The following is a 23,452-nucleotide window of genomic DNA, read 5'->3' as shown; positions in this document are numbered from 1 at the left end:
ATGGCTTCTTGCCCCTATCCCCCCCAGACGACCTTGAGAGGCTCGTATATATAATGTATCTGTGACTTTCACCAACTCCAACTTGGTTTGTTGAGCATGAGCACTTCTTTGTATTCAGGTCTTTTCTGAAGTAATATAATTAGCCACACTTTATTTGCAAAAAAAATTAGACGCAAATGCAAATCAGACCGATGCTGGAAATGGAAGGGCAGCAGGCTGGAAACCAGAATACAGCTGTCTCTAGGACTGGAACTGGTAAATCCAGCAATGTAACTGCCTGAAGATGACAGCAGCGTATCACCAATGGTAGTAGGAGACTGGGGTGATACCTGTAGACCACATAGCAGTAGTCACTTGGTTTGGACAGCTAGTGGAAGAGGGATAATGGCTGAAACCTACAAGACAAGGATGGATTGAATGGTGGGCAGCCTAGCTATTTATAGATGTTGAAGGATCCTCCCAAATTAGGGTTTTTCTTATGGGATACAAAAACTCTCTAAGACCATGCACAGTTTAGTGAAACTTTTGGTAATTTACATGTTTTAGGGCTGTTTTAAAGAGCTAATCAGTTTGTAATGCATTTTTAGATCAACCAATCCCCTATCCATAGAGCAGAACTTTTGAAGAACAACACGACTTGATATGTCTGCAAGAATCAATATTGAAACTCCTAAGCCAAGGGTTGCCACATGAAGCAGTACAAGCCTGCCAGTGGTCTTGCTTCAGCCAAGGGAGGAAGAAAGCAACTAAAGCTCTGACAGTCTTCTTTTCTTCTACCAGCTTTGGCTCCCTAGCCTCATTGGGGAGCAACAAATCTCTTTAAAACTGCCATTCAATGCTACCATTTCAACACCATTTCCATTTGTTCACCAGACTTGGGGATATTGCGGTTCCTCTCAGACATTCACCCCTGCTCAAGAGGCTGCTTGGAGGAGGAAGGCTGCATGCATGCAGCCCTAAGCTCACCCAAATGGCCATCCTAGACTAGCCTCCAATCCCTCACTGCTGCATGGCCTTGGCATAAAGGCATTCAATGGAGTAGATGCACCTCTTAATGGATACACATGTGGAGTTACTCTCAGTGACCTCTCGAGTGCTCCCTCTCTTCACTAGCCCCTAGTCTTGTAATTTCATTTAACCAGTTTACAATGAAAGTAATTGTAACTTTGTGAGGATGAAAATGCCTTTGTGCACATTATTGTCCAGCATACTTACAAGCTTGAAATCCAAAATCATGTCAAGCTTTTAAAGGCAAAGTTCTGACAGTTGTAAAACAAGTTCAAGGTTTGCACAACACTGCAATATTTCCCAGATAATTAAACAAGAACACGTTGTTGGGCATAAGAGATCAGTGTGGTTTGATAATGATTTCTTTCGATCAACTCTAAAAATTTGTCAAACAAATCCCTTGCCATGCAGAATGAGCAATCTACAGATATGCATATTAGGAAAATTAAAAGCACTACAATTTTTGGATCACAAACTGTCCAAACACCATATAAGAGTACCAATTAATCAGTTTAATATATGGGAGCATGAGCATCTTCAAAACATGCAAGAGATGCCGCGAGCACGCGCGCACGCGAGAGAGAGAGAGAGAGAGAGAGAGAGAGAGAGAGAGAGAGAGAGATGTGTGTTGTTTATTTACGAAAAAAAAAAAAAAAGATGTGTTGCGAATCATTTTTTGTAAAAGCAAAAGACAATAAAAAAAGAGACTTCTTTATCCCCTTTTAAGAAAATTCTGCAGGCCAATAACTACAAGTATAATCATCCAGCCAATTCATTGTATGTTATGGAAGAGATGTCTTTTGCTTGTTAGAATTGTACAAAGAATATAGGTATACGTTGCTAATTGAATATATTCTGAGTAATGGATGTGGATGATGATCTCCAAATTTAAGACATGGCTGGTGGTGCATCAAACTCGCTTCTTCCAAGCATGTTTGCAACAGTGCTATTTCCAAAGATAATCCTGCCTATGTTCTTTCCTTTGCCACTCTGATTTTTCCTCAATCTCATTAAGCCATCTGTACAAGCTATGTTCAGTGGGCATTACTTCCCCAAACATTTCCTTAGTCACACCATAGAAATCAAAATCCAAACAAGAGGATATGGAGAGGAACTGCTGACTGACGGTGATTGCTCCTAAACTCATACATATCAAATTTATGCCACAAACCAGGTTCATTCAAACCAGATTGAGAAACATTTCCTGCCCCAAACATTTCCTTAGTCACACCATAGAAATCAAAATCCAAACAAGAGGATATGGAGAGGAACTGTTGACTGATCGTGATTGCTCCTAAACTCATATGTATCAAATTTATGCCACAAACCAGGTTCATTCAAACCAGATTGAGAAACATTGCTCAGATTGCTATTGAACTGGGTAAAATTATCTAATAAATCAAAAGAGCTAAAGAGCATACAACTCAATACAACCGAGTTAATGAGATTTCATGTCAACTGGCAACACCAACTCATGAATATCTGAGCATTGGAACCATTGCAACCCTTGTTAAGTATTATTCATTCCTTTTGTCATAAACTATACAGGCACTTGTTAGCATTTACACTACACATTAATATGAGTATAGTAAGAACCATACGCATTATGATAGCACTGAATCTGAGAAGGGGCAGCTCAAAGAAACCATATTTATCATTTTGCTAGAAATGTAAGCTGACAAGACCACCACTTGCTTGTGGTGCCCTTATCCACAAAGCTAAACAGCTGGACAATTACATAAATCAGCCGACCTATGCTTGCTTTGCCAAGAGCCTCACCAAACCCCTTGCAAGTTTGTAGAACCAAAACAGGTTCATCAACCCCAAACTAGGAGGGGCAATGAACAAGAAGTAAAAGCCAGTTGGAAAGATGCGCTTTACCTGTTTAATAAATCATCAAATTTGAGTCAATCAACAATCAGCAACAGCACGTTTCATGCAATGAAATGGAAGCATACCTGATCATAGTGGGAGTATATGTGAAAAAAGAAGTAAACAAACAGTAAAACCCTTGCAAACTGCACATGAGGGAACACATAATCATCACATCACCCACAGTGAGGACCTTGCAGCCCAAGAGAAAAACAAAATGAATAGACACATTCATTGAGAAAAAAGACATCTGCAGAAAATTTCCCAGCTAACACAGATACAAATGTTTTCCAAGCATAAACTTTAAACTTCATGCAAACCAGAGCCAATAAATTACAGAATGATGCCCTAGTAGGAGACATGTAATATGGACATTACCAGCCATCCAAAGAACAAGAAAAGTCCATTTAGGATATAAGCCTTCGAATTTTTCTTCCCAGCAGCCATAAGATACCTGCTTAACTCTGAGTATTAAAGTGAAACATGACTGGATATTTCAAAAGGAAATTTCTGTCTCATAAGAGCTTGAGGAGTCCTAGTAGTTCTCTCTGAGTACTGTCTTTTGAACACTGGAATATTATCACTTCACAAATGACATACCATCTTAAGTTCACCAAGGGGGTGGTGATCTCTGAAAAAAGCACAAAGTAGATGTAAACATGTGCCTGTCCACTAAATAGTGACAAAGATACAGAGATAATCGATAGCAGGTGATGCACAATCTGCCATCAACATAGAAGTATGAATCACGGGGGAATTGTTATTGGTTTCAAGTATGCACAAAGAAGAATTTATTAAGTATGAATGCTTACATATTCTTTACCACCCAACATTGGATAGAACCATAAAATCATGGCCAGGTCTGAGATGAAATAACCTGCTGATACCTACAGAAAAAAGTTTGCAGGTGCAGACTGGCATCTCCCAAACAACAACCACAACAACAATAACAATAATAATAGTAATAGTAATAATCTCATCATGGTGAAAATCTCATCATGCCATCCATATGTACTGTTTTAAAGAAAACACTAGTTATTTTAGAAAACACTAAGTAAGTGCATTGCACCATCAGTTAATAAAAATTTATTGATAATATTATGGATTCCTTTTTTTAAAAGGAAATGTGAAATGACATTGTACTTACACCAAGAATCACTTGAGAAAACGTTGAACTACGAAATACCACAGGACCATAGGGGGCATCATCTCTGAAGAAATCACTTATGAAGATTAAATAGGTTGCTGATGCAGCTACAACAATAGCATGAGCAGTAGAGAAGGCCCTGTAGAACACACCCCCCGCGCCCCCCCAAACAAAAGAAAGAAAAAATAAACAAAAAGGAATGCAAACAATGTCAATTGAAGATCCATAAAACTACTCGAAAAACACCATATTCTGCACTGACATTCTTATGTGATGGTGTTGCACAAAATTAAATAGAAAGGTTATAAAGGTTACAACAAACGTTATATTAGGGATCAACTTCATCATAACTTTGAGAGGACTGACTCAGGTCAGCTTCAATATTTCCTTGGCATGGAGATTACTTCTGATGAGCAGGGGATTTTCCTTTCCCAGCTCAAGTATTGTCAAGAGATTCTCACCACATTCGGCATGGCCTCAGTATGGCTGAGTGTACTCCTATGACTATGCCAATGGATCCAAACTCAAAGCTCTTGCTTGATAACATTTTGGGGCTTTTATGGATGGGACCCACTGTTGAGCTAAAAATGCATTAGCCTGACTTAAACAGCCCCAAAACATGCTTAATTAATGAAGAAAACCTTTCATTTTTAAAGAAACACGATCCTGGAAATTTACTATGTCCCACATGTCAAACCCTAATTTGGGTGCCCCAAACTTTCTATAAATATGCATGCAGCCCACCACTCTCCCTCAATCTCATTTTTGCAGGTTTCAGGAGCCATAACTCTACTGCTCACACCCCGTTCACAGAGGACATCACGGTCAAAGCACCAGCCACCTATCATCATCCAACACCCGATTCCAGCCTTCTACACACGGTTGTTGCTGTCACCAGGGTTGGGGAGCTGTCACCTACTGCTAGATGCTGTAGCCATCTGTTGTCTGTTATTGCTAGGATTTTCTCTCTCCTCTGAATGTTGCATTTGCAGCTTCTAGCTACCGCCTAACATTCTCTCACCTTTGACATTTGCGTTTGCATCTAACAGCATTCACACAATTTTTCTCTCTCCTCAAGTACTTGCGTTTTCAGTCTCTCTCTCTCTCTCCTGCATTGTCGTTTGCATCAGATCCAACCTTCCTTGGCTGCCTTTGCTGGTGTTCAATACTCGGAGGTTGTCTTTGCTATGATTCAGGATCCATTCAAAGTATGACACACTCTACAACTCATAACCTCTACCGTGATCCGAGAGATATGACACACTATAGCTCATAACCACTGCCTTGATCCCAAAGATACAAGAGTTCAAGGTTCAATATTTGCTGTATAGTGTGTTTGCTCCATGAGCACTGTATATTCATTATTCATTCACTTTATTATTCATTGTCTCTGAGTTACCCTAACCCTAACCCTAATTGTATCTAAGTTTATTGATTTGTGCTTTGTCTTACAATTGGTTTCATGCTTTTTTGCTTTTAGAGCAATTCTTCACACAGTATTAAAGCTAGGTACTCTCTGAGAAACCTTGGCCTTTGATCAAAAAGCTCATTCACGAAAGCAGGAACAATAGACGGGTCAAATGACTTCGAACACATTCACAACACCACTCCAATCTCCACAACCAAACATTGACAGAAACAATCTCCCAACTTGTTATTGCCTGATCTGACATGGGCAAAGAACCATCGGACTACCATGGAGTCCACAGACCATATCAAATTTCTGCCACTCAGTATGATCTCATCCTTATGCATAAAGCTCAGCAAGAGGTTGAAGGGAAACCTGAATTTTCTCCTGTAGATTCAGTGCACAAAACTAATGATCTTGTAGGACCTTCGGAATCTCCACTACGAACTGGCCATCCGCAAGTGGAACCTTGCTCGGATTACACATCACTTCCATAGTACTATTTTTCTTCAATGCTAGGTACGAATCCTATTATTTTAGATTATGTGCCAACTGATTCTGTATTTACTGTTGGATTGAGAGATGTGGATCAAGAAGGGACTCTTCAAAATAAGCTTTGGTTTGTGCGAAATGAGGAAGACATGTATTTCTTCATGAACTCAAAACTAGGTAAGAAGCTAAAACAATAAATTTTAAGTATTCCTACCCTTCCTTTTCCTTCAAATGATTTTATTTCTCATGGTCAACATGGAGTGGGTGCATCTTCATCTAGTGCATTTAATGGACAAAAGGAACCTACGATGTTTCCCACAACATCTATCACAAATCCATTTGGCCTTTCACACATCCCTCCCTCATCTTCCGGTGCACATTCCTTTTAGCCTCTCCACTAAGTACACCACATTATCCACCACACACCACACCAAGGGGATCTACACATTTAGGCACAACCTTTAGGACCTCTACATACCCGTTTCCGGGTAGTGAACCTGTGATGGAGGCTCGACCTCCCACACACTCTTTCAAGTTTTCCCCCTCCAAGGCATTCTTGGAGTGTGGATTGTTTGGTACTGCAGTTTGCCTCTAAGGCATTACCTAGTGGACCGTCCGATCATTCTATAGTGCTCCAACTGACATTTGGACAAGGCTATCGTATCCCAGTGCCTCCACCTACACCTATGGTATCATATGGACCTATGACCGTTCTAGTACCTCCACAACAATCGCCACTCATTGGACATCAACAACCTATTTCTACCTATACATGTTTACCCCCTCCCTACTTCTTATCCACCACTACCACCACCATCTTATCCTCCATCTTATTCCATCTATCCATCTTCACACACCTCATGGTTCTAGTTCCTCATCCGCCAAGCATGCATTTAATAACAAGACTCGTTTTGTAACGTACCCGCCTTGATTTCTTGACGGATAACATTTTAGTAATTGCCCAGAGTTTACCTTCTAGCCGTCACTATCCGTACTCTAATCAAAATGATCGGATTTTGTCCGGCTAGTTAATCCTAGGTCTACCCCACAAGGGAAATGTCCTGCCATTACCCATGGAGGACCGACCTGAAGGTTTCTAATTGACTCTACAAAGGCCCACTCGTCACAACCGAGCTCGTTAGTACCTGTTTGGCTTGTTGGACAGTGCAACTACCCATCACATGACTCCTAGAGTGGACATTTTTATTTCCCGAGTTGTTGCAGTCAAGAGTATCTGTGTAGGAAATAGCTCCTCGATCACGATTCAGGCCCAGGGTCGCGTCAGTTTTCCCATTGATCTAGATCCAGATCTCGCTTCACAGTGACCGCAGTCAAGATCCTAGACTCTCAGATTGATTTAGTGATTGCTCGTAGCAAGGCACAACTTAATGGTCTTTACCACATGACTCTTATCGAGCCAACTATGATGATTCGGAGTTTCATCGCTTCTAGGCTTTGGCCACTATACGAGAGCCTATAGACTCTGAGCGTCTTTGGCATTTTCGTTTTTAGGACATCTTGGCTAGAACTCTCTTTATGAGTTGTCATATCAAGGGATGGTTGAGGACCTTCTATGCCTAAAACTATCTCAAGAGGTCTGTAAAGCATGTCAGCTAGGTAAGCAACATCATACACCCTTTCCTCAACAGTCTAAACCCCTTAGGCTTATTCATGTAGATCTTTGTGGTCCCACATCCACTGCTACCTTGAATGGCGCACTGTACTTCTTTTTTATAGTGGATGATTTCTCTATATATTTTTTTTCAAGTAAAATGTAGTTGATTATATTACTCAGAAAAATTGATTACAACGGAGTGCTCATGCTTGACAGACTAGCTGGAGCTTATGAAAGTCACAAATACATCATCTATACAAGCCTCTCAAGGCGGTCTGGGGGGGGATGGGGGCAAGAAGCCATGGAGGGGGGGTGTATCACCATCTGGGGCTACCTTCTTGCATCACGAAAAACAAGTCCTGGCTGCTCCAAGTGCGCATGAAATGACATCGAAGCTCCTGACGAGCCCTGGATTCGCCCTACACCTGATCCCATCAGCCGTGGAGGGAGTGGATGACGGAGGTCCACAGCTCTGCTAAGGTCACCTGTACGGAAAGTCTCTCTCCGCCAAAAGCCTCCTGACACCACACCTTCCAGATATGCCAACCAGTAAGACTCCCTATGATCTCCCATATCTCAGAGCAGTCTACTGTGGGCTCCAGTACCTAGCGGATGGGTAAAGCCTCCAAATCGACCACTGCACACGAACCTGCCTCAATAATGAATATCGTGTCCTGCATCCCGGCCTCATACAGAAGATGGCGGCCCTAGCTGACTACTTGCCAGTAGAAAGCTCCCCATGAGATACAACCAAGGCTGGGTGCTATACAGTGAAGGATGTGGCATGCACCTCTCCACACAAGCTGCACCGCCTCACACGACCAAAGGTAGTGCTTTAGTGTTTCCAGAGGCTGCTGTGTGTAGCGCTTACAACCTCGCTCCTGCATCTAGGCAAGCCAAATTCCCACCGCCAAACCTCCATGTGCCACCAGCCATAAGAAATATGATACCCTCCTTAGCCTCCAACTATCCCATATGTGGCGCTAGAAAGTTCGTCGGAAATGCTCCATGATGCCATGCTCCGCCCAGTGCCTGCTACGTGATGGTGCCCAATCCATATCCTCCTACATCAATACGTGTCTGCCAATCCTGGCAGTGTACTCCACGAATCTCGGTGGCTTCTTGGCGACTGCTATGGCCAGACATAGACACTCTCCCGAGTCCCACTCCAACTCATCAAGTGGCCTGCCCTCCCAAATCCAGAGGCGCCACTCCCTAAGCTCTTGCCAGAAGACAAAAGGGTCCAGCTGCCATGTCTTCCCCTAAAGGCCAATCACTCGGATCCTCCTCCAAAAAAGGACAGCTATCCCCTCATCTTGCTGCCCTCTGTCAAGGGCCAGACACCCCCCCTCTTATATGGTGAAGAGGGTCCTAGGTAGAGCCCCGCCCACTCTACCTGCCACCTGTAGAGCTGCTGGTGAAAACCTAGCGGCCCATACCTCCCCAAGCTCTACCGGCTCTCATCTCAGGGGAGCAAGCCACTCCTAAGGTATTGCTGTGTCTATCTCCCTTCTCCTCAGCTTCACTCCTCTCTAGCAGCGTGATACACGCTGCAGCACCTCCTCGTCCACCATCCTGTACACCTCCCGCCAGATACCGATGGTACGAGCCGGGCCTGGCTCCCAACCAGTCCACTCGATGTGGGGACACTCGCCAATCTGTGCCCCTTCCCGATCTTTGACCTGGGGGTTCCAGATCACCGGCTGACGATCCATCTCCTCCTGGAAGCCTTGGGGGCTCTGGATTAGGGCCTTATGAAGGCCTTGCCACACGCGGAGCAAGTTGTGTAGGAAAGGTGATCTAGGCGGGGTAATCTGGGCTGACATAAAGATCTATCTCAAGGATGGCCTCCACTCACCACCAAGCCTTGGTCTACAATCCTGAAGACCCTCCTACAATAGGACCTTCCATGTCTGCCCTCCTAGTGTGAGACCGCGGACAACTAGCTTACCCAAGAGGGCCATACTCTAGTACTCTAGGCCTATGATTCCGAGACCCCCCTCTAACCGATGCCATATGATGGTCGCCCACGCCACCTTGGCCCTAGAATCCCTGGAGCCGTCTAACCAGGACCAAAGGAAATTCCGTACTAGGCGGCAAAGCTGCACTACGTAGTATGAGGAGAAGCACCAACACGAGGCAATGTACCATGCCATCGCTAGGAGGACCTGGTTAACCACCAAGGCTCGGCTTGCTAGTGAGAGGCAAGCGGTGCTCCAGTAGGTCAACTTTCTTTGAATAGAATCGACGACTAGAAAAAACTGCTGGGCGGGAGTGATGTCGAGTCCCACCTGGAACCCTAGGTAATGGACGGTCTGCCCTCTACTCACCCATCTAAATCCCAGATGGATGCCCCACTCTATGCTAGAGTCCGGGTCTGTGAGGAAACCAGCCGACTTTTGCCAGTTGATTTTCGCTCCCGCTGCAGAACAAAACACCTCAAGAGCGAGCCTCACTCTCTCCAGCATTAACTCATCGTCCTCTATGTAGAGTGCTATATCATCTGCATACTCTGAGTCTAACAACTCAGTCTCCTCTCGCACGGGAGGTTGAAGGCCGCGTAATCCGCTCACTCGTGACCTGAGGAAATGAGACATCGCCTCTGCAAAGAGTAGGAATAGATACGGGGCCAGGGGGCAGCCCTACTGGACCGATCTCTCCAGTCAAAACTCCTCCCCTCACCTACCACCTATGAGAACCCTACTGGTGGCCGATCTGTAAAGTGCGGAGACCCCGCGAATCCAAACTTAGGGAAAACCCAACCTCACCCTAGTACCCTCCAGGAAATCCCTGTCCACCCTATCATAAGCTTTCTCGAAATCCAAGAGTAGTACGGCCAGTCTCTGCCCATTGTGCTGAGCCCACTCTGTCGCCTCAAAGAAAGTGAATACATTGTCTAGGATGCTCCTATCCTGGACAAGGCCTCTCTATGTGTCATGGATGATGTTTGGAAGCACAGGGCGTAGTCGTCTACCAATCATCTTTGCCAGTGCCTTATAGGCCACTGACAATAAAGTAATCGGTCTCCACTGGGAAAGCTCCTATCGGTCTCCCCCTTTAGGGAGAAGACTGATAAGGCCTGCCGAAAGACTCCCTGGTATTTGTCCTGAAGTGAAATCTCCTGGAAGCCATCAGTAGGGGGTCCTTCACCACCTCCCAATAGGTGGTGAAGAAGGCCTTAGAGAGACCATCCTCTCCCGGGCATTTCTGCCCGTCCTGTGTATGGAAAGCCTCCTCTAGTTCCTTCTCTGTGAAGGAGGCTAGGAGGGAGCGTCCCATCTCCTCTGTGAACAAGGGACATGATGTGATCCCAGACCTACTGTCTACATTGTTGTTCTCTAGCTGAGGCTCTCTCTTGCTGAAAAAGGTGTCTATAGTAATCGGTGGAAATTTCCATCACCTCTTCCGGGCTAGAACCAGTCCTCCCATATTGATCTCAAAGGCTATGTATTTGCTCTTCTGAGGTACGAGGCTGGTGCACCTAGAAAAACTCCTTGCACATCGTGTTCCCCTTCCGCGTCCAAAAAGCTGCTAAGGTGCGGAAAGAGAACTCCGAGCGCCTGTCCTCTAGGCTAGCAATGGCTACTCACACACGCGCCTCTTGTGAGTGGAGGGTGGGATCCCCTAGTGCCTCCTGTAATAATCTCTACGTAGCTGCAAGGTCCCGCTGGAGTGCTCTCTCCTCCTCCCAGCTCTACTGCCTAGCCTATATGGCTGCCTCTTGGCAGATACTGCTCGACTCGGCTAGGACCTCTGCAACCTCCTCTGCGATCCGGTCCCTTCTGCCCCACTCCCTGGTCCAAATCTAATCCTGATCTTAAAATGCACACCCAATTGGCCCCGAAATTGGTGCCCCTTTTGGTATTTCTTTAGCTTTATTGAAGAAGAAGTTGATTTACAATGGGATTCTCCTGATCCCCTTCGCAATCCAAACTCCCCTATTTTGGCAGTTGCCTATTGAGCTGTGATTGCTCGCCAAGTGGCAGCCTTCCCAAATGGTTTTCCAACATTATCCATCATTAAATATAAATTTTCAACCTTTACTGAAAATTAATCTAATAATTATTTCGGTTCCCAAAAAAATAATATGACTGTCCAATAATTAAATTGGCTAAGCATCTTCCACTCCCGAGTCTCTTTGTGCCATCTTTGACCATTAAATCGGTGTTAGGTACAATTAAACGCCACATCTCTAGTGTCACCAACTGGCACTTATGGCCAAATGAGTGACCTAGGCCAACAATTAACACCAGATACCACCAAGTACATGTGCAACATAACTTATAACAACTTTTGCCTTTGATATCTCGTGATTTTCTCGGGTCCTGGGCTCATAAATTTACTCTAGCCCTAGTTGCACCTCACATGTGCAGCATTTACTTAATCATGTGATTAAAAATTAATCCACATGTTAAGTGAGGTTTCAAAAACACATGACCTCATGAAAACCCTCCCCCTTAAAATCCTTGCAATCATCCTCCATTGCACTGCCAAATGTATCAAAAGCAAAGTACTACACTGGAATTTCCATAGGGCATCATAGTCAACATAACATTACGCACTGTTGTTCAACCATTCCATATACCCAACATATGCTGAAAATTACCAACCAACATAACATAACATAAGATTCACAAAGAATCTCAAAAACATTGCCAGATTATCATGTGACATGTCCATTTCTCATGACCCTAACTCATCTAGCAAAACCAAACAATAGTATAGTGAAAATCAAGCATAAACCATGGCTGAAACATCGGCATCATAAGACATGTTGCTCTCCACAAAACCAGCAGAATACCACTAAATATTAATGATCATATGCTGAAAACCAACATTCGATAATCAGTCCCTGATGATCATTAATTGATGCTACACCAAGCATAACCAATGCCATACCAAGCATAACTGATTACATACCGAGCATAATGGATGCAAATGTATAGTTTCAGAGCTACAATGAAAACCATACTGAACTGCATACCAAACATAGTGACTAGTACACCGAATAGTGATCTCCTAGCAAACATACTTTTCGGCTACAATACCCTGAATGTATGTTGAATACATTTGAGATCCACTACTTCTAGAGCTGTCCATTACTGAGGAGCATAGATACTAGCTCCCTCACAAGCATCAAGTAATACTTTGGGCCTCTACTCTGCTGAACCTGATTGAGCTCTACCGGCTCTACCTGGAAAGCATCAAGGTAAAGCTACAACAACTGAGAATGGTCTACCAAGTCATCCTCCATCCATTTGGCATCCATTGGTGAATAATTCTGAAGAACTTCACCAAGTACCTTCTGGAACCCTTACCCCTGATCTTCCTCTCTGTGTGCCAAAATCTGCTATGGTACCAGTATTTCATCAAGCTCTTCAACCTCCGACGTAATTTCAGTAGAGACATCTTCTGGCACATCTCCATGAAAAGGTCTAAGCAGGCTCACAAGAAAGGCATTGTGTATCCGCCAGTGTGGAGGCAATTTCAGCCTATAGCATGCATCACTGATCCACTCCAACACTTGAAATGGCCCATGGTATCTTATAGACAGCTTTGGATACAATCACTCTTTGCCCTTGTAAATCCCCGATTACAACTTAATTACAACATCAAACAATTAATGCAAATCTGAAAATACAAATTCACCTACTGATCTTAAAATGCATACCCGATTGGCCCCAAAATTGGCACCCCTTTCGGTATTTCTTTAGCTTTATAGAAGAAGAAGTTGATTTACAATGGGATTCTCCCAATCCCCTTCGCAATCCAAACTCCCCTTGTTGTCCAAAGTGACCAACAAGTCTTCAATCTGATTTGCCCCTTGATTCGGGCACTTAATTAGCCTTCACCCACTTCATAGACAATGGAAATGCCCCAAATTCAATGGTTGGCTAATCCTCCACTTGAATTTAGCTGAAATTCACCTTCAGCCCTGAAAAATCCAAGTTCATAGCTTCCAAGTTCTGGCACACTTCTCGAGGCTGCTGCTAAACCCTAATGTCTGCTGTAAATTAGGTTTTTACAACAGAGAAATTTGCAATTTCTCAGCCTCCAAGGGTCCAAACGTTGAGATATTATCACACTATGAAATGACTAGGAGATGAGAGATAAAGCTGTAGAGAGAGAAAATTCAGAGTCTTATCGTGAAGAATGACTGAAGATCAGTCAAATGCAGCTGTTGCCCTGCCACAACAGCATTAAATGTTGTTGCTGACAGCTGAGACATCCATAACAACTGTCACCTTGTACCTAGATGCAATCGCCCAGCTATGGAGAATCCAAATCTAAATCACCTCCTCAAAACTCACTCATGGCTGGCTACAATGGCTCATAGCTCTCCCACATTTGCTATAACAAGAATGATCTCGTTTTTCCTCTTCTTCAACCTTTTACCATCCTGTATGGGCAAGTTTGCCAAGTGGCAGCCTTCCCAAATAGTTTTTCCAACATTATCCATCATTAAATATAAATTTTCAGTCTTTAGTTACTGAAAATTAATTTAATAATTATTTCCATGCCTAGAAAAATAATCTGACTGGCCAATAATTAAACTGGCTAGGCATCTTCCACACATGAGTCTCTTTGTGCCATCTTTGACCATTAAATCGGTGTTAGGTACCATTAAACGCCACATCTCTAGTGTCATCAACTGACACTTATGGCTAAATGAATGACCTAGGCCAACAATTGACACCAGATACCACCAAGTACATGTGCAACATAACTTATAGCAACTTTTTTCTTTGATATCTCGTGATTTTCTCGGGTCTCAGGCTCGTAAATTTACTCTAACCCCAGTTGCACCTCACATGTGCAACATTTACTTAATCATGTGATTAAAAATTAATCCACATGTTAAGTGAGGTTTCAAGAATACATGTGAGGTGATGAAAATGTAAAATCTACACTTGAAGGCTCAAAATGCAGCCTTTTGTCTTCTCTAACAGCAAAAAATAGCAGCAGCTTCAGCAAATCTTCTCTTTTCTTGCACGCCCATGCTCGTCTCAGCCTTTGTTCTGATGCACAGCCCACCTGCTCACACTTGAACGCTGAAAGCGCGGCCTTGTGTCGCGTTGAAAACTCCTCTTCAAATGGGTCAACCCTAGGTCAGTCCTTCAATGCCCTGATACCATGTCAGAGTGAAGCAATGTGGAAGCGAATGACCAAGACAAAGAGTCAACCAAAGAGAGAAGAGAGAGAGTGAAATACAGAAAATTTGCAATGAAGAATGTTGTATAAGAATGCCAAATTATACACGGATGCGGGGAGAATATATGCGTATATCTCCACCTCGAGGATCTCGATATTACATTAATAAATGTAACTTATCGGGAGTCAAGCGTGAGGGATGACCGTCCAGGGGCCTTAGGCACCCGAACGGGGTCAAGGGGAGCCTAGAGAGTAAGTGAGTCAAAAGATAGTATGACTCACCTAGAGCGGACGACTAGTAGTTGGATCAGGATGAGGTAGCCAGTAACCTTCTAGGCAAGGCTGGGTGGTGAATCGAACATGATCTCTCGTGCTGTGGGAACTGTCGAGCAGAAGGGGCACTTAGCTGAATCTCTGCCGACATTAACACAGACGATCAACACATGCGTTATCTAACACTGGTATCAGAGCCGTTGGGCGACATTACTTTGGAAAGAGTCAAAAGAGCTTTACGTCCTTGTCGCAGTGGAAGCGTGTCGGGCGAAAAGAACCGTCAAGTCCCGTCCCTATCTGGTGAAAAGAACCGTCGAGTTCCGTCCCTACTTGGAGCCGTCAAGTCCCGTCCCTATTGCGCCAATCTGGAGTTGTCGTGTTACCAATCGGCAATGGTGCTCATCAACCCTGCAGCTGTCCACATCAATACGAAGTAGTCACACCAGGCTAATGTGAGCATTGCTAGTAGGGACGGTAGACGGCAGGATTCGAACCTGCAGGGGCGTTGCCAGCAAGGAAGGGAGATGATGTAAGACGTGTCGGGCGAAATCCCGCCTTAAAGTGACAATAGTGGTCAAAGCTAGTTCATACGTGACCTGGAGGCGGGGGGTGTTTAATCCCATCTTCATCCTGTGTTTCTACTCGACAAGTCTTATTCTCATGCAACCGGCACAGTCTGGAGGAAAGTCGAACTGTTCCTCACATCTTTTGTTATCACTAAACTGTTAAAGCCATCGACAACTACCCTATCACTATAATCAGGGAAGTACCTCATCTTGTACGCAAATTTCTTATATTTTCTTTCTAATTCCAGTGTATTAATGGAGGGCAAAGAGAAAAAGGGGGTAATTGAAGACTCTAGTTCCAGGGACTATCCTATGGTGGATCCCCATGAAACGGAAATTCAAGAAGAACAATGGGAAGAATTTTTTGCTACACGAGAACAATTTGATGATTTAATTGCTCGTGTGCAAGCACAGGGGGTTCAAATGGAGTTGCTAACTCAAGCACTCACAAAAATTAAATCTCAATTAGCCTTGTTATTAGAAAGGGATAAAAATAAGGTAGAAACCTCAGACATTCCATCTTCATTGAAAGATCTAGATGTGACTATGTGAGATCCTAGGGAACCCCACCAAAAGCTGAGGGATAACCCAGTGTTAAAAGATATGAAACCCCCTTAGTTTCACGGGGAGGAAAAAGACAGAAATAAAGACACTATCTTTAATTTTCTCCAAAATTGGGAGAATTTTCACAAACTTAAGAATACTCCACCACATCTCCAAGCGCTAGAGGCCAATCTAACCTTGGGGCCAAAGGCATATAAATGGTGGAGAACTTTAAAGGAGGAAAATAAAATACCTGAAACTTGGGCTCAATTTGAATCGGTCTTTTTGAAAGAATTCCTTCCTGAAAATGAAATGGAAAGAAATTGGAAAGATTGGGATTATGTCAGACAAAAGGGAAGACCTTTGTTGACATATCTCGAGGAGTATAGTGAGATAATCCTCAAATTGGAAGGAATAGATGAATTTCAAAAGACGAGGATTCATACGGGGACTAGATAAGGCCTGTAAAAAGGAAGTGAAAAGGAGTTCACCCAAGACGCTTGAAGAGGTAATTAAATTTGCATTAATCAATGAAGATAATACGCGTCCAGGTACACTCACTAGTCTCACTGATACGGAGCCCAAGACTAAGGAATTTGAAGCCTCAAAATTTGTAGGCAAATTAAAAAGGAAAATGCCATTTCTTAAGAGCAAGAAACAACCCTTTGAAAAGAAACAATATATAAGGCCAAAGTTAAGCCAAGATGACTTTGATAAAGCTAAAATAGAAAGAATGTGTTTCAATTGCCTATCCCCTAACCATGCTGCCTGGAATTGCCCCCAAAGGAAAAAGGGGGAAGATAAAGGAAATGATAAGGACAAGGGCAAGGGAAAAGAGAAACAAATCCATGTAGTGCAGACCCTGCAATTAAAGGGACATGAAAAGTATAAATCTTTAGAGGTCTTGCACAAGGATGTACAACACGTGTTGTATGTCAACTTCTATGTGGCAGCCTACTTTTGGGCCACGTGATTTAGTTAGAGTGCATGGATTGATAGCTGGAAAGAGAGTTAAAGTCATGATTGATGACTCTGCCACCCACAACTTCATAAATTATGCACTTGTCAAAAAATTGAAACTTTCCCAACAAAAGAGTGGGCATCAATATGTTGTTCGTATGATGCAAGGTTAGGATAATAAAATATGGGATACAATGGTATCCAATTTGGAAATTGAGATCCAAGGATATAAAGATAAACTTGATTTCCAAATTATGAATATGGAAAGAGCCAATATTGTTTTAGGGAGGAAGTGGCTATGGGGATTGGAACCATCCTTAAAACGTAGTTATCATCATAATACACTGGAATTTGAAAGGGATGGTAAGACTTTTGTGATTCAATGTGAACATGAAGTATCTGATAACCCTTTGTTGTGTTCCATTGAAGTTCAAAAGCTGATAAAGAGGGAAGCTTGTGAGGTATATATGTTATGATCCCTTCCTGTACAGAACACTTTTACTTTCTGTAATATAAAGCAACAATTTTCTTATGTTTGTGAGTTGAATGTAACTAATGAATTAAGTGGTTTGTTAGATGAATTTAAAGATGTGTTTCCTTCTGATTTACCAAGTGGCCTTCCACCAGATAGGGGTGATGTAAATCACCCAATTGACATAGATAGGAATACACACCCTATTTCTAAACCACCTTATAAGCTAAGTGAAACACAACACCAAGAAGTTGAAAGACAAATTAAGGATTACCTTGATAAAGGGTTTATACAACCCATCGATTTACCTTGGGCTTCGCCAATTTTATTGGTGAAGAAAAAATATGATTCTATGTGACTTTATGTTGATTATAGAGCACTTGATAAAATAATGGTGAAGAATAAATTTCCTATGCCTAGAATGGAGGATCTTTTTGATCAATTACAAGGGGAAAAATTCTTCACAAAGATAGACTTAAGATCAGGCTATCAACAAGTAAGAATTAAGGCACTGGATATTCCTAAGACGATATTTCGTACTAGATATGGGCATTATGATTTTTTGGTGATGCCTTTTGGCCTCACTAATGCACCAGCTACTTTTATAAAGCTGATGAATAGTGTGTGATGGCCCTATCTAGGACATTTTGTAGTAGCCTTCTTGGATGATATCTTGATCTTTAGTAAATCAAGAGAAGAACATTTGGAACACTTACGATTAGTATTCCAATTGTTAAGAACACATTCCCTTTATGCAAAGAAAACTAAATGTGAATTCTTCGCACAAGAGGTAAAATATTTGGGGTATATTATCTCGAAAGAGGAAATCAAGATGGATCCAGAAGAAGTAAGGGCAATTATTGAATGGCCATCTCCAAGGAACCTGGAAAAGCTGCACATCTTCCTAGGTTTATCTGGATTTTATCGTAGATTCATTCGAAATTATGCCAAGATAGTTGTTCCAATGACGGACCAACTTAAAGAAAAGGGAAGAGCTTTAATGGGGAACAGACCAAAATGAAAGTTTTCAAAAGCTTAAGGTAGCTATTGCTACAGCTCCAGTACTATTAATTGTGGATCCCAATAAACCATTCGTAGTTAAAGCTAATGCCAGTGATAAGGCAATAGGCGCAGTCTTATTACAAGAAGGTCGACCAGTTGCTTTTGAAAGCAAGAAATTAGACTGTGCAAAATGGAATTATTCTGTTTATGAGAGAGAGTTGTATGCAATAGTACATGCCATGAAGAAATGGAGGCACTATCTGTACGGTGCCAAACTTTTGATCTAGTCGGATCATGAAAGCATTAAGTGGCTTAATGACCAACCAGATCTACAAGGGTGTAAAGCCAGATGGGCTGAACTCCTCCAAGAGTTCGACTACAAAATAAGGTGTAGAAAGGGAAAGTACAATATAGTGACTGATGCACTCAGCAAAATGCCCATCATAAATGAATTGATTTTTACTCAATTTACTTGAATCCTTAAAAGGGAAATGCCAGGTTGATATGGCATATTCCAACATATGGAAAGCAATAAAAAATGGGGATCCAAATGGAAGAGCCTCCACTGAGGAAGGAATACCTGAGGATATTCAACAAGGAAATGGAGCATCAGGGGTTGCTCAAATGGGATTCAAGTGGAAGAACTTTACCATTGATAATGGTTATTTACTCTACAAGGGTAGGGTATGTGTCCCGAAAGATGAAGAAATAAGACACCAGATACTCTTTGAGTGTCATGATACCCCTAGTGCGGGATATCCAGGAGTTAATAAGACTTATAGTCTTATTAAAAAGCAGTTCTATTGGCCTGGAATGAATAAGGACGTCCTTGACTATGTGGTCAAATGTAATAAATGCCAGGCTAATAAAGCTGAAAGATTAAAAATGGGAGAACTTCTCCATCCATTAGAGATTCCTTCGGGAAAATGGGAGAGTATCTCCATGGACTTTATTGTCGCGTTACCCAAAACACAGAGGGGGCACGACTCTGTGTGGGTGATTGTGGATAGGTTAACCAAAATGGCTAGGTTTATTCCAACTTCAACTGATGTTAAAACACCAAAATTGGCTAGATTGCTCATATAGAGCATATACCAATTGTATGGCCCTCCGGCAAATATAGTTTCTGATCGGGATAGAAAATTTGATTGAAAATTTTGGCGGGCCCATGATCGGGATAGAAAATTGGGAAATCTTTTTCTTAAAGTACTTACCTGCCTTCGTGGCACTACTTGCCAGTCTAGGGAATGACTCTAACAGCTATCACCTAGCCTTAAGAGGGCAGTAAATGCTGAAAACGCAGCATTAAAATATTCAAAAACTGAAAATGCAGGCTGTACAGACATTAAATGCTGGCACATGCTGCCGTACAGACATTAAATGTTAAACCACAGGCAGCAGCAAGTCGACTTGCAGCAGGGAGCAGTTGCCAAATCAGCAGGGGTGTAGATGGCCTGTAATCAGCAGAGAAATATACAGCAGGAGCCTACATCCTGCAATCTGATGGCATGTCAAAACTAGTGCAGCAATGGAAGCATAGACAAGTGCTGAAATAAACTGTTGAACACAAGATAGAAGAGAAAGAAAGAGAGAACACAAAAGAACATTGCAAAGAAAGAGAACTCAAAGATGTGCTCAAGAAATGGAATCCATATACCAAACCCCAGATAATCGCATACAAGAGTGAGTCATTGATTGCATGGGCACTGGCACTGACTCCCCTCTCGAACGGGAAGACCACTTGAAGAATGATGATGACTAATGAGGAGGAGGAGGAGGAGCCCCAAAATAAATAGGCATGAAATGGGCCTAAAATGGCAGCTGGTCGGCTAGCATTAAATGCTGGCTGATTGGCATAAAATGCCACATATAAATCACTAAAATAATGCCATAATAAAAAGCAATGTGCCCAGCGCCTTGACAGGCATGCACAGACTCACACATGAGTTGACAATCCTGCTAAGAACCTAAACATGTGATGCCACGATTGCCAATCGTGGACCTCAAGCCATGGAAGGGGGAACATGGAGAGAATTATAAGAAGGTGATTGGGAGGGAACCCAGTTTTGGTATGCTGCCTATCAATCTACATCACAATATCTATCTCAATCTCAGCAATATGCGCCGCAAGTGTCATGGTCACACAAATAGGAACATCGGTCTTCTTGGTCTTGGTTGTCACTTCAGCGGTTCTCGCAGTCCCAATCCACACAATCTTGCAATCCTACTAGTTCGCCATCTATGTCCTGCAGAGATACTTGCAAAAGCAAGAGAAAAACAGGGGTTGGATGCTGCAGGCAGTAGATGATGACGTCAACCTGTAGGTGAGCCCACCTAACTGTTGAATGATAGGAATGATGACATCAGCCTGAAAATGCAGGCAAGTAAGATGGCAAACAACCAAAGCATTGTTGTGGGAGGGTGGAGAACTGCAAAATGCAAACTGGGAAGAGAACAGGGACAGAAAACACAGCCTTATGAAGGCTGGCTCTGATCAGCACAGCTTGGAAAAGTGCCACCCTGCTTGAAACACAGCTGATGAGCACTCCAAAGATGATGCAAAGCAGACTGGATGGCCACCCAACACATTGATGGTGCTTCCCAGCAAAACACAGCAAGGTAGAAGACTCCTCTTCGATCAGCTCCCGCTCCCACCAAGGCAAACGATACCGTGTAAGAGTGCACAAGGGAAAGGAACAATGAAGAAGGAGTAAAGAGAAGAAGGAGACAAAAGGCACACAATGAACCGAAGTAATGAAACCGACAGAAATCTAAATAACACAAGGCTGGTCCCAGTCATCTGCCTCTGAAGTTCTCCAATCTCAGCCCTGATAATAACCTGATGACCCTACTTCGATAAGGAACCCAAATTCCTATCCTATGAGTTGCACCCAAAATTGTCCACATCAAAGGACCAACTCTAATATCGAATGGTTTGTAAGAGCAACAGAGTTTGCTCAAATGTATCCAATAAATTCAACATCATGTTGCAACGTCCATATGAGTGGAGAGGAGAGAATAGGAGACTTTGCATTTGTATAATGCAGACAAAATCGATAACGTTTTTTTTTTTTCCACGAAAAGAAAAGTCTATAAGTAACACCTCAGGGAAAAATATCAAAGTAACTGCTTCCATTGAAAGGCATAGAATTCGGAACTCATGAGCCATGTGTGTATTTCTGCCCAGCCGGTAGACTTAGCCATGGGATTTCCAAACCATTGGAAAACTAGCAGCTTATATAGATAAGCTCTACCCAGCTGGTAGACTTAGCTATGGGAGTTCCAACCCTAGGAAAACCAGCACCTTTAGCAAATAAAAATACAACCAATTATAAATGCCAAAACCATGCGTGCACCACAAAAACACTTAACAGACCACAGAAAATTTGACCAGATCACCAGAAAAACTGACCTGTTATCCCACTCAATCTTTTCCGATTTTGAGAGCTTTGAATAGCTGGTGAACCAAAGGGGGCTGAAAGCCTTCATAGACATGTAGATCTGAACATGGAGAAACGGTAAGTCAATTCTCAAGTAGCCCCATAAGAGCACACGGAATACTGCAATGGAAAAAGAGAAAAAGCAGGAGCAAGTTTTGTTCTATGTGAGGAACAACTGAATCGATGATGTTATTCAAGAATCCGGCCAGGTGAATATATGTGTTTTCTTCCAAAATTCTTGAAATCCTTTTAGGCTCCCTAATATATAATATAGCATGAATCATTGGAATGCCTGTGCATTGGTATTACTGTCATAGCATTGAGCGAGATTATTACCATCAGATTAATGAAGAACATTCATTTTGGAAAATTATATAGTGAAAGCTTTCATAGACTTCAATATCTGAACATGGAGAACAAGTAGTCGATTCTCAAGTGGCCCCTGCCAGGCGAATATGTATGTTTCCTTCCAAATTATTTGAAATCCTTTAAGCTCTCTAATACAGCACGAATCATTGGCATTATTGTGCCTATAATTACGATCATCAGATTAATGAAGAACATTAACTTTCACAAAATGATTCATGAAGAGCATTAATCTTCACGAATTATTGTCATCGTCAGATGAATGACTAACATTAATGATTAGTATCATCAGATTGATAGAGAATGTTAATCTTCAAAAATTATAAACGAGCCTTACCGTTTTACAGCCAAGAATGCCAAGAAGCACGGATGAGAACCATAGAGCGGGCTCGCCTTCATCTTCGATCAAAGAAAAGAGGTGTCGCTGAACAGGCTCTTCTATGGTCGTCATATGGACACTTAATATTCAGACGGTACTGAGCGGCAAGAATGCTGCCCCGGACAAGATTGCCTACACAGATAATGATCAAACGTTTTGCATTTTGAGAAAGTGCGCATACACAATGCTGCTCAGATGTCGCCAATGGAAAGGATTTGACAGACAGATCCAAATGCTCAGTGCAGAAATTGGAACCATAGAGAGGTTCAAATGCTCCGTACAGGAATTGCAACAATGGAGAGAGAGAGAGAGAGAGAGAGAGAGAGAGAGAGAAAGAGACAGAGAGAGAGAGACGGGAATGGTTATCAGAAGGCTGCTCGTCGACGATGGCGATGAATCAATCCTTCCTGGAGCTTGTCGTGGCAATTGAGGATGATGAGCGCCCTGTGGACGTGAAAGCCCTCTCTCTCAGTAACGACGACAGTACTACGGTATAAATGCCAAACAAGACATAGTTCTAGTCAGCGATAATAAAGGCCCTTCATAATTAAACAATTTGATTATTACAAAATTAATAGGTTGTCGAGCATTTGTGAGTGGTTATTAAGAGCACTTCCCCACGTGAACATTCGACCCTTGTCAACGCGGAAAGTTTGCTAGAGAGAGGACACACACAGCCCAAGTCTAGGCCACGCAAGTCGGCGGCGCAGGCCTTGGTACATATGACGACCTATACTTCGCATTTTATGCGAGTGAG

The 23,452-nt window shown here is 42.7% G+C and overlaps 1 protein-coding gene across 5 annotated transcripts; it reads right to left on the bottom strand.

Moving 5' to 3' along the window:
- Positions 1-2,642: 2,642 nt before the first annotated feature.
- Positions 2,643-23,196, bottom strand: LOC148040748 (uncharacterized). 5 transcript variants are annotated; one of them, XM_087661488.1, is made up of 9 exons: positions 23,036-23,196; positions 22,654-22,827; positions 21,923-22,011; positions 4,028-4,166; positions 3,693-3,767; positions 3,481-3,602; positions 3,259-3,334; positions 2,967-3,026; positions 2,643-2,889 (listed from the first exon to the last, which is right to left on the bottom strand). In XM_087661488.1, the coding sequence occupies exons 2-9, from the start codon at positions 22,765-22,767 to the stop codon at positions 2,761-2,763; spliced, it is 804 nt and encodes a 267-aa protein (XP_087517614.1). In that variant the 5' UTR covers positions 22,768-22,827; positions 23,036-23,196; the 3' UTR covers positions 2,643-2,760. The 5 variants fall into 5 exon arrangements, with proteins under 5 accessions (XP_087517614.1, XP_087517606.1, XP_087517622.1 ...); XM_087661480.1 differs by having other exon boundaries at positions 23,050-23,196; XM_087661496.1 differs by lacking the exons at positions 22,654-22,827; positions 23,036-23,196 and adding an exon at positions 22,287-22,448.
- Between the last annotated feature and the right edge of the window lie 256 nt (positions 23,197-23,452).

This window comes from Lygodium microphyllum, chromosome 2 (assembly GCF_053477565.2).
Source record: "Lygodium microphyllum isolate KBCC chromosome 2, Lygodium_microphyllum_v1.1.10, whole genome shotgun sequence".
Taxonomy (NCBI): Eukaryota; Viridiplantae; Streptophyta; class Polypodiopsida; order Schizaeales; family Lygodiaceae; genus Lygodium; species Lygodium microphyllum.
The sequence above is the reverse complement of the archived record's forward strand: the minus strand, read 5'-3'. Positions and strand labels throughout refer to the sequence as shown.